At 37.3% G+C, this 12,014-nt stretch overlaps 1 protein-coding gene across 1 annotated transcript in view; it reads right to left on the minus strand.

Moving 5' to 3' along the window:
- Positions 1 to 1,772: 1,772 nt before the first annotated feature.
- Positions 1,773 to 12,014, minus strand: part of PRCP (prolylcarboxypeptidase (angiotensinase C)) — a 31,647-nt gene continuing 21,405 nt past the window's right edge. Inside the window, exon 8 of the mRNA XM_008592066.1 lies at positions 1,773 to 2,523. Within this exon, the coding sequence (XP_008590288.1) occupies positions 2,307 to 2,523 (217 nt within the window). The 3' untranslated portion in view covers positions 1,773 to 2,306. The remainder of the gene's footprint in view (positions 2,524 to 12,014) is intronic.

Below are 12,014 nucleotides of genomic sequence, written 5' to 3' on the forward strand. Positions count from 1 at the left end.
GGTTTTGTTGCTTGAATCCAAACAAATATTAAAGTATACCAGTAAAGTAAAACAAACAGAATCTGTCTACAAGCCCCAGTTCTACCAAAAATGAACTGCAAGGCCTTAGACCAAGTCCCTTCTCTCTGGGCCACAAAAAAATATGGACTGGACTGGATATCTGAGGTACCTTCACCCTCTAATATGCTGACCTAGACATTGGCTCTGGATAATCTCTTGTCTCTACATATTCCCTAAGAAAGTTCCCTAAGTTTCTTTACTTCTACTCATTGACTCCCAGCAGTGAAAGTAACAAAAACAGAAAATAAATCATATCCCAATTCTCTATGTGTCTCTTTCCCTGTCTGTTAAAAGCAACAGTCTATTGCTTAGAGGGGTGTTTTCAATAATAAGGCTTACTTGGTGTTCCTATTCTTTTTCAAATTAAAACTAACTTTTAGCATATTGTAATTAGGCTGACTTCAGTTAAGGCTGCTGTCTATATATATATATAAAACATATACGTATATATGTAGTAACAGAACCAAATTATACTTGCAAAAATACAGTCTTTTTTTAAGGAATTAGTTTCTTCAAAAAAAATTAAACTTATCCAAACAATCAGAAATAGCAAAATGTTTTAAGGATTCTCAACAAGTAAAAAGGCTTCATGGACAACGTCCTAAAATCCTAAAATAAATAGTAAGAATATACTCTACTAAGCCCATAAACCCTACATTACATAACTTCCTAGTTTACAAAGAATAAAAACTAGTATTATTTTGACCCTTAATTCCCACCCCAATAGACTGTTCTCTGATGCTGAAACAAAAATAGTGACCAAATGCTTTGATGGACAACTCATTACAATGAGAACTGAAGGCTTCCAAAACAAGACAAAGATTTTCCTGTATCTCCCAGATGCCAGGGAAAATAAGAGAAATATTTCAGACTCCCACCCAAGAATGAACTCTATATCTGCACTTTAAAAAAATAAGTACTTTAGAAGTAATCAAGCTCAAGGTAGTTTTTAAAAAGCAGAAAATGTTCCCAAGGCAGGGCAAAGGAAAAAAAAAATATTGAAAGTAAAAGAAACAAGGAGGAAGAAATCTTTCAACAGAGTAGAAATGGTTAGTCTCTCTCTGTGTCCCTGAAAGGTTTTGATCCAACCCTATTTGTTATCCTAGAAAAGCTCTTCTAAAGAAAGGTTTCAGTGTAAGAACTGCTTGAAAGAAGCCAACCCCTTGGAAATAGAAACGGCTCAGCCATTTATTAATGTCAAATATGCTGCCTGCATGAATTAGTCAGCTTGTCTTTTGCAAGTCATACAGAAAAGTTCTCTTGCACCTGCCTCTTAGTGTCCTCACACTCTGGCTTTACTGACAGCATTAACAACCACCAGAAAATAAAAATGTTTTTCTTAAAGCCAAATATAATTATATTCTACTTTCTGAATAGATGATTCATCAATTTTTAAAGGCTTCTTACTGAGGAATCATCAGTGATCATAGCACAAAACTTGTCCAGATTTAAAGTAAAAAGCAAAACAGAGTCATTTTCCTAAATTGGCAGAATTTAACCAAATTCCCACTACACTGACCTAGAAACAAAGAGAAATAGAGCAGAAAAAGGCCAGATTTCTTACTGGCAGTACCACAGTGGCAAATATCCCAGAACTAAGAAAAGGTGCCAAGTAGAAGAGAGGAAATTAAAAGACTTTACAAAAACAGCCAAGCCCAGTACACACTGCATTCCCAACAGCTGGAGTGAGTTTCAAAAGCAACACACAGGTATAAGGTCCAGCCTTATTCTTTATTTACAGCATAGTCCAAAGTCATTAAATCAAGTACAAAAGAAATGGCTGCCATTTCCTGAATTGGCATCGGACATCCTTCCTACCAGCTGCAATTTCATCATTCTTATCTACTGCTTTTCTTTTTTTGGAGAGTAGGAGTGGGGAATTACAAATGGGCCAAAGAGACTTCAACCTCAAAACCAAAGAGAAATCCCTGCTTGCAGAGAAACAAAGGAAGTGACTCTCTGTCTTATGAAAAGCAGTCAGGAACTCTGCTCCGGTTATGAGAGCCACTGATGGTGTGGGAGAGCTGTCATGAAGAGATTCTTCCTGGAGATGGCACAAACACAGCAAGGACCCCAGAAATCACACATGTAGGATGGCTGCTCTCACTACCATCACTCTCTTCTATCTCAACCTGGGCCCCACCAAATCTAATGAGAAGGAAAGTAATTACATATAAAAACCAAAGTAAATGGGAATGCGGGTGGAGAGAACATAAAACAAGAAACTGAAAATGATAAAAAGTCACTCATTGCTGCTTTTCCACACTCTCTTGGAATTCTCTAATCCACTTCTTCATATGTTTAACTTCCAAAGAGCGGGCTAACAGCACAGACATGGGATCTAAGGCATTGTTGGCTCGAAGATCTAAATGATGGGCCCCCTCTGAGATGGTGACTGCCACCAAGGTGTCTGTGATGTCCTTGGTCACTCCACCTCCTGACCAGGGGTCTAGTTCACCATTGCTGCAAGTGAGGGAAAGAAGAAAAAAGTAAGATTGTTAGTTTTTTATATCTATGCTCAAATAAAATGGAGAAATCTATAATATGCATAACACCTAAAATTACAAATTTATAATCTGGGGAATTTGATCTGAGCATCTAATTTTTCATATAGAAATGTGATTCATACTGGAGTTTACAATATTTCTGCAACCAGGTGAAAAAATATAGGACCACAAGACTAAAGGTGAAGCCCCACTATCAATCAACCTTGACTATACTGGGACTTGGAATTTAGAAGCCTGAATTCCAATCCCAGCTTCATCATTCGAAAAGCTAGATGAAGTAAATTACCTGACTCAGTTTTCTCATTTGTAAAATAGAAATAACAAGGCCTACTTCATCAGGTTGTTGTAAGGATTAACCCAGATAGTGCATGTGGAGATATTCAACAAACACAAGTGTCAGGAACATATGAGTCTCTCAATTAGTGCTGTTTTTCTTCTTTCCTAGAACCCAACTACCAAACTGATTTAAAAAAAAAAAAAAAAAAAAACTCCGTGTCTAAAAAAAGCAATTACCTCTTAGCTCTCTTAAAAAAAAGAGAAAGAAAGAAACCTGCATTTTTTGTTCAATATAGTACAGAACTTTGGGAAATACGGTGGTAGAACTGAAAAAAGTCCCCAGGATCTGGAATCAGAAAACTTGCACATTACTCAAAGATCCTCATTGTACAGTACCTTTAAAGTTAAGGAAATGCTACTAGGTTATTAGTTCACTGTTTCACACAACATATTTTAGAATGATGTAAACAGTATCCGTCATTGAAAGAAGCTGTTTAGTTTAGCTGAATAAAAAAACAAATACAACCACAGACAGCATCTCTAATAATATTTTTGAACAGCTTTGTTAAGATATAATTCATCTACCACAGAATCTACCCATTTAAAATATACAATTCAATGGTTTTTAGTATGTTCAGATTTGTGTAACTGTCAGGCCTTAAAAACTAATGCCACCTTAAGTGACATTACAAGCGGCGCCATTATGGGCCCACAAGGGCATATTAATGTGGCAGCCTAAGACGGCGCCAGGAGGAAGTAGGGTGGGGGAACCCTTATTGGCCAAATATGCGCTTCCGCACTCGTGAACACTGTGTGGTTGCAATAGCTAGGCATTGAGACAGGATGCATGCCCTTGACCTTTAAGCTGATAGGATTATGTAAAAAACCTCCCTTCCCCATTTGCCTTTAAAAGCAAGTGCCTGTGTGATAATAAACGGAACTGCTTGACAGAACCCCCGCCACATCTGAGTGTCCTTTAACTGGGCTGGTTGGGGGCGGTGGTGTGCTCACCTCTCTTCACGGCTCTCTTCCCCCGTCACCTTCCAAAGGGGACCGGAGGGAAAGAGGAATCTGGGCCATTCGCTCACCTACCAAAAGGAACGAGGCTAAGGCTGTTCGGGTCGGCCGGCGGTGGACCCGACAGTGTAACCATCACCACAATTAATTTTAGAACATTTTCATCACCCCAAAAGAAACCTATGCTCATCAGCAGTCACTCCTCATCCCCCTGCCCCCCAACATGGCCTCTTACACACAGTCCCAGGCAACCACTAATCTACTTTCTGTCTCTATAGATTTAACTATCCTGGACATTTCATAAATATAATTAGGTAACAGGTGGTCTTTTGTGGCTGGCTTCTTTCACTTGGCATAATGTTCTCAAGTTTCATCCATGGTGTAGCATGAATCAGCACATCACTCTTTTTTGTTGCCAAATAATATTCCATTATATGAATATACCATGTTTGTGTGGTTTCCACTTTTTGGCTATTATGAACATTGTTCCTATGAACATTCACCTACAAGTTTTTGTGTGGATGCATGTTTTCACTTCTCTATATACCTAGGAATGGAATTTCTGGGACAAATGATAACTTAACCTTTTGATGAACTGCTAGACTGCTTTCCAAAGTTGCTGCACCATTTTACATTCCCACTAGCAATATAAGAGGGTTTAATTTCACCAACAGTTATTATATCTGTCTTTTTTATTATAGCCATTCTATTGGGTGTGAAATGGTACTTCATTGTGGTTTTAGTTTGCATTTCCCAAAGGACTTATGGCATTGGAGATCTTTTTTGGAAAAATGTCCAGATCCTTGACCATTTTTTAATTGGGTTATAGATCTTTTTGAGTTGTAAGAGCTCGTTATATAATCTGGATGCAAGTCCCTTATCAAATATATGATTTGCCAATATTTTCTCCCATTCTGTAGACTGTCTTTTAACTCTTGATAGTATAAGTTGCAGCACAGAAGTTTTTCACAAAGCCCAATTTATCTATTTTTTTCCTTTGTTGTTTATGTTCTTGGTATTGTATCTGAGAAACTACTGTCTAACCCATGGTCATGAAGATTTATTCCTCTGTTTTCTTCTCAGAGTTTTATAGTTTTAGCTCTTACATTTAGGCCTTTGCTCTAATTTGAGTTAAATTTTTTTGCATGGTAAAAAACAGAGATCCAACTTCATTCTTTTTTATGTGGATGTTCAGTTTTCCCAGCATCATTTGTTGAAAAAACTATTCTTTCTTCAATTGTCTTGGCACTCTTGTTGAAAATCAACTAACCATACATATAAAGATTGACTTCTGGATTAAATACTCTTCTATCTATAGACCTATATATCTATCCTTATGCTAGTATCACACTGCATTGATTACTGTGGCTTTGTAATAAGCTTCAAATCAGAAGTGTGAGTTCTTCAAATTTGTTCTTCCTTTTCAAGATTGTCTTGGCTATTCTGAGCCCCTTGCATTCCTATATGAATTTTAAGATCAGTTTGTCAATTACCATAAAAAAGCCAGCTGGGATTTGATAGGGATTGTGTTGAATCTGTAGATCAATTTGAGGAGTATTGCATTCTTAATAGTATTACCTCTTCCAATACATGAACATGAGATGTCTTTCCATCTAAAGCAGGAGATTTTTAACTTCTTCCAACAATGTTTTTTAGTTTTCAGTGTATAAGGCTTGCATTTCTTTTGATAAATTTATTTCTAAGTATTTTATTCTTGATGCTATTGTAAATAAATCATCTCCTAGTATTATTAACTCTACACATGCATAGAGTGGTTTAGAGTTTATAAACTCTTTCACATTTGATTGTTATAACAACCCTATGAGATAGGTATAATTACAACCCTTTTATAGATGAGAAAACTAATGTCCAGAGAAGTTAAAAGGCTTGCCCAAATCATTCAGCTTGGCAAACTTAAGATTCAAACTCAGGTCTCACAACCCTTGTCCAATGCTCAATTTTATACTACTCTACATGGACACATGATAGCTGGTGGAAGTCAAGAGCACACTTGATTTGTGTGGACAGAGTAAGAAGAGCATGAGCTTTAGGATTAGACACACCTGGGTTCCAGTCCCAGGTTTGCTTCACATTCATTAAACTAACTCATGAAAACTCAGATTCCTCAGAATAAAACTGGCACTGGAATACCTGGACCTAAGCACCCGGCCCATGGCAAAGACTAGATAATTTTCCCCTTGTATGATATCTCTTGGCATATCTTTATCTACATATCACCTGAAATTGCTTATGGAATATTTATTTGTGTGTTCTGACATTTGCTTAATGCATACTCCATTTTGCTGGTATTGTTTAAAGCCTGAAGTTTAAAATCTTCAAGGTCACATTATCAGTTATGTTAAATTATTCCCATAATTTGCATAATCATAAAAAAACCTCTCAGCTATGAGTGCAATCTATACACATATGACTACCAAAAACATCTCCAGCCAGAACTTTCCCCCTAAACTTCAGAACCAAAATTTAACTGTCTACTTAACATTTTTACACGGAAGTCTAATTAGACATTTCATACTTACCAGGTCCAAAACTGAGTTCCCGATACTCCCCACCCAGCCCTTCCCATCATCTTCCTAATCTCTGTTAATGGCAACTCTATTCTTCTATTGCTCAGGCCAGAAAGTTTGGTGTCACCTTTTAATCTTCTCTTTAATGCTCAATCTGTCAACAAATCCTGTCAGCTATATTGTCAAATATATCAAGAGTGTGACCATTTTATACCACCTCCGCTGCCACCACCCTGATCCAAGCCACCATTATCTTTAGCCTGAATTACTAGAATAGCCTTTTAACTGATCTTCCTGCTTCTACTCTTGTCCTCCTACATCTAGCATCGCTAAAGCAGCCAACTTGATCCTGTTAAAACCTCAATCAGATTATGTCTCTCCTCTGCTCAAATCATTCCAACTTTTCCCATCTCATTCAAAGTAAAAACCAAAGACCTTACTAGAACCTACAAGTCTACATGACCCAGGTCCTCTGCTACCTCTCTGATTTCACCTCCCGCTACTCCCTCCCTCATTACCCCCACTCCAGCCACACTGACTTCCTCACTGGGACACCTACCTCTCAAGGCCTTTGCCCTTGCTTATTCCTTGTTTAGAGCTCTCTTACCTCACCAACCTCAGGGCTAGCTCCTTTACTTCCTCCAGATCACTGTTCAAAAGTCACTCCTTAGGGCCGAGCCCATGGCGCACTCGGGAGAGTGCAGCGCTGGGAGCGCAGCAGTGCTCCCGGGGTTCGGATCCTATATAGGGATGACCGGTGCGCTCACAGCGCTCACTGGCTGAGCACAGTGCGGCCGGACTCAAACAGGACTAAATAAATAAATAAATAAATAAATAAATAAATAAATAAATAAAAAAGTCACTCCTTGGTGAGGTCTTCCTGGGTCACTCTAATCTAAAATTTCAATACTTTTCCTTCTTCCTGACATTTCATAGTCCCTTTCCCTGCTTTATTTTCTTCTCCTTATATCCTGCTAACATGTTTATAGGAGCTATCTTGTTGTATTACCTATGTATCAAACTAGAACTCCAAGAGGGCAGGGATTTTTGTCTGTTTTGTTTATTATTATATCCCCAGTTCCTAGAACCATGGCCCGGCTCATGGTAGAAGCCATACAAATATTTATTGAATGAATAAAAAAAAAAGTTAAGTGTCTAGTTCTCTGTGGTCTTGTACTGGATACCCTACATAGAGACCTATATACACATGTATGCAAGTTCATGAACATGTTATAAAACCAGTTCAGTACTTTTTACATGGGAAAGAGTTGATATAAGTGATTAATACAAACACATAAAAGACTGACCTTTAGCTGTGTGTAGTAGTGGAAAGAACAATGAACTAAGTCAGCAGATCTAAGTTTTATATCCCTACTAGCTACATAACTTTGGGTAAGCTATCTGACTTCCTCTGTGAACCTCAATTCATGTATTACAGAAAAAAATTTTTTTAAAGAAAGATAATGCCCCTCTCTCCCAGAGATATTATATAAGTATTATTATAATTATTATATTCTGTAAGCATAAGAAGTACTAGCACCTCTGAGAGGTAAATGAATCATGAAAATGGATGTGAAAGTGTTTCTTATAAGAATTTGGTCAGAATACTAATTCGATCAACTTTTTCTGGTAAATGTACAAATTAAATGAGAAAATAAACATTTAGGTACATTAAGTATATGTGTGTTTGAAATACAATTTTAAATTCCATATTCCATTATCACTACACTTCTCTTTTTTAAAAAAGGATTAACTCAATTGCAACTTTATAACATCATTCTTGAAAAAAATCACTCCAAAAATGTACCTTTTTGGTTTTATTAAAAACAAAGGGGAAAACTCCCACGCAAAATAGGAGCCTTAGTTTTCAACTACCAGATAAGTTTTTAAAGTAAACTATACAAGGAGTTGGATTCTTTTAAATGAACAAATAGCCTTTATCATTATTCCAATGTGACAGGCCCAACCCAGATAGGAAACACTCCATTATTTGCAAAACAAAAAAGCTATCCAAATAGCCACATAATAAGCAAACTGCATTTGATTTAAAAGGTCATCTGAAATAGCCTAGTGGCTTAGCAACAGTGTTTGGAGTTGCTGAGAGACCTAAGATGCACATGGACTTGAATTTCTTGATCCTAGACTTGCGAAATCTAACCAATCACTGGGAAATCTACAAAAAAATACTGCTTTCATGAGAGAATCTAGATGTCTGAGTAAAATTCCCAACAGCGAGCCTCACTCAGTTGCTAGAGACAATTAAATTGCCTGAAAAATAATGTAAAACTAACCAGCTCCTCAGGGACTGCCTTTTAAATTTATGTTTAAAAAACTGAGAATGACCATTCGTAAAAATAATGTCTGTGGGTTGGGGGAAAAAATAAACCCTCCCACAAAACCACTGTGCCATAAAAAAAATTGCTGAGATGAGACTACTAGCAGCTAGCCTCGTTCATTCAACAAATGTTTTTTGAACATATATATTTGCCAGATCTAGGTCAAGTACTTTTTTGGGTTAACCCTTTTAAGCATCACAAGAACTCTGTGGGGTAAGTGTATTATATATTATTCTCATTTCAAAGAAAATAAAATTGAGGATCAAAGAGCTTAACTAATTTTATTGAAGACAGCTCAGTCTACCTTTGTACAACTCTTTTAGAACACTCTTTCTTACAACAAGCTAAAAGTTTCTTATACTTAGCTATATTTTCCACCTATTGACCTCTGTTCTATTCTCAAAACTTTTTTTTTCCCCACAAAATCTGCCCCCTCCTCCAGTGAGATAAAGATGATGACGATGATGATAATGAGTTTTGTAGCCTGAGAAAAACATAAAAAGAGCAAATAAATAACTAAAATACTTATCTGTAATGATTGAATCCAATAAGAAAGGATATCATATTTGACCAAAACTCACATATTAAGACCTCGTACAAACATTAAAGACTCAATTTAGCAATTCTACTTGAACTTCAGCTTTGTAAGGTCAAAGCAAAGATGGATGAGCTTAAAGTTCAGAATGCTAGAGAAATCCTTATAAATCCTCCATGGAGAAAACCTCCTAAAGAAAACCAAGAAATGCACAACGTACTTCCTCCTTTGACAGAACAAAGATGAGCTTGGAGACTGCTATGGTCTGAATGCCCCCCAAATTCATGTGTTGAAAGTTAACCCCAATGTCATAGTATTAAGAGGTGGGGCCTTTGGGGGGTGATTAAATTATGAAGGCTCTGCCCTTATGAATGAATTAGTGCCATCTTATGCCTCTTGCCCTTCTGCCTTCTACCATGTGAGGGTGCAGCCTTCAAGGTGCCATCTTGGCAGCAAAGAATGGAAGCAGAGACCAGACCCTCACCAGACAGAAAACTGTCAGCACCTTGATCTTGATCTTCTCAGCATCCAAAACCGTGAACAATAAATTTAATTTATGCTATTTATAAATTACCCAGTCTCAGGTATTTTGTTATAGCAACACTAATGGACTATGACAGACCCGAAGGCTTACACTTACGCCTTTTTCAGTACTCTCAGTCCTTTCACGTTTTCCTGACTTTGAACACCCTAAAATTGACAGTTTCCTTAAACACCCTACATGGATTTATTTCTTCAACTGTCACTTTTTAAGACTGAGCCGAAAAGCATAGTTTTGAAGACTACTACTGAGCACAAAGAATACAATTTAAGAAAATTAAACAAAAAGAATCTTTATGGTTTCCATGAATACATCTCACCTTTTATTTGGGGACAGGTATCCTACTGGTTAGAAAATAGCATGTGTTCAGTAAATCAGAGGCTTTTTGCAAAGTGGGCAGAGACAGCAGCCTAAACTCAGTCACCTCCAGGAAAAAGTGCTCTTCACTCCTAAAAGCTATTGGCTATGTAATGAAAGTCAAATTTGACTCTTGTTCAAAGTTGAGCTTGTAAAAGAATGACATTTACAATTAAAATAATAGCCCAGCTTAAAAGGTATGTATTGCTATGTCTTCTATTTCTGTGGATTTGGGGAAATTTTTTATTAAGTGGTTGCTATCTTAACAGCTGACAACCTAATGTTCTAGCCAAATCATAGTAGTTTGAAGTTACAGTCATATATGCATTAAGTCTACTCAATTAACTTTGACATGAACCAATATCAAATATGGCAATTTTTTTTTACATTTTTATTAATGTTTTATACACACATAATAATTCTATATATTTATGAGGTACGATGTGATATTTCAATTCATGTGTACAATATGTAATGATCAAATCAGGGTAATTAACATACCCATCACCTCAAACATTTATTGTTTCTTAATGTTGGGAAAATTCAATATCCTTTCTTCTAGTTATCTAAAAATATACAATAAATTATTGTTAACTATAGTCACCCTACAGTGCTGTAGGACACTAGAACTTATTCCTCCTATCCAGCTATAATTTTGTATCTGTTAACCCAACTCTTCTTTCCCTCTTCTCCCTACTCTTTCCAGCCAATAGTAACTACTATTCTACTCTCTGTAAGATCAACTTTTTTAGCTTCCACATATCAGTGTTAAAACATGCAGTGTTTATCTTGCTGTACCTGGCTTATTTCACTTAACATAATGTCTTCTAGGCTCACCCATGTTGCCACAAATGACAGGATTTCAACAACTCCTAAGCAAAAACACCAAATAGTCCAATTAAAAATAGACAAATGACCTGAATAGACATTTCTTAACTTACAACATGTAAATGCCAACAAGCATGTGAAAAAATGCTCCACATCACTGTAATAGTCTGTTTCTGTTGCTTATAACAAAATACCTGAAACTGGGTGATTTATATAGAAATAAAATGTATTGCTTATAGTTTCGGAGGCTGCGAAGTACACAGCCCAGGGAACACATCTGGTGAGGTGACTCTATAGCAATGCAGGATGTCACTCGGCAAGAATGATAGAACAGAGAGAAAGAAAGAGTTCTTCATGTGCTCTCCTTTTAAAGCCCTCAGAACCACGACCATGACCACCATTAAACCATTAATTTATTAATCCATTTACTAGGGCATGGTTCTCACAATCTAATCACCTCTTCAAGGCCCCACCTTTCAACCTTATTATACCATAATAGGGTTTCCCACCTTCTTAACAGTCACAGTGGGGATTAAGCTTCTAGTACAGGGACTGTGGGGGACACAATTCAAACAATCCACAGCAATCACTAAGCACCAGAGAAATACAAATCAAAATCACATTGAGATACCACCTCACCCCAGTTATAATGGCTATTAACAAAAAGATTTTTAAAAAACCAAATGCTGGCAAGGATAGGGAGAAAAGGCAACTTGTATACACTGTTGGTGAGAATGTAAATTAGTAAAGCCATTATGAAGAACTGTATGGAGGTTCCTCAAAAAACTAAAAATAGGGGGCCGGCCCGGTGGCGCACTGCTACAGTGCGCTGCTTGGGAAGCGCGGCGGCGCTCCCGCCGAGGGTTCAGATCCCACATACAGACCGGTTCCCGCTCACTGGCTGAGCAAGGGGCGGGCGCAGCGCCGAGGGTTGCGATCCCGTTGTCGGTCCCGGTCCAGTACGGGCGCGACACTGAGGGTTGCAGTCCGTTGCCGGACACGAAAAAAAAAAAAAAAAAAACTAAAAAA

The sequence above is a fragment of the Galeopterus variegatus genome, unplaced genomic scaffold, assembly GCF_000696425.1.
Source record: "Galeopterus variegatus unplaced genomic scaffold, G_variegatus-3.0.2 Scaffold7551, whole genome shotgun sequence".
NCBI classification, from domain to species: Eukaryota; Metazoa; Chordata; class Mammalia; order Dermoptera; family Cynocephalidae; genus Galeopterus; species Galeopterus variegatus.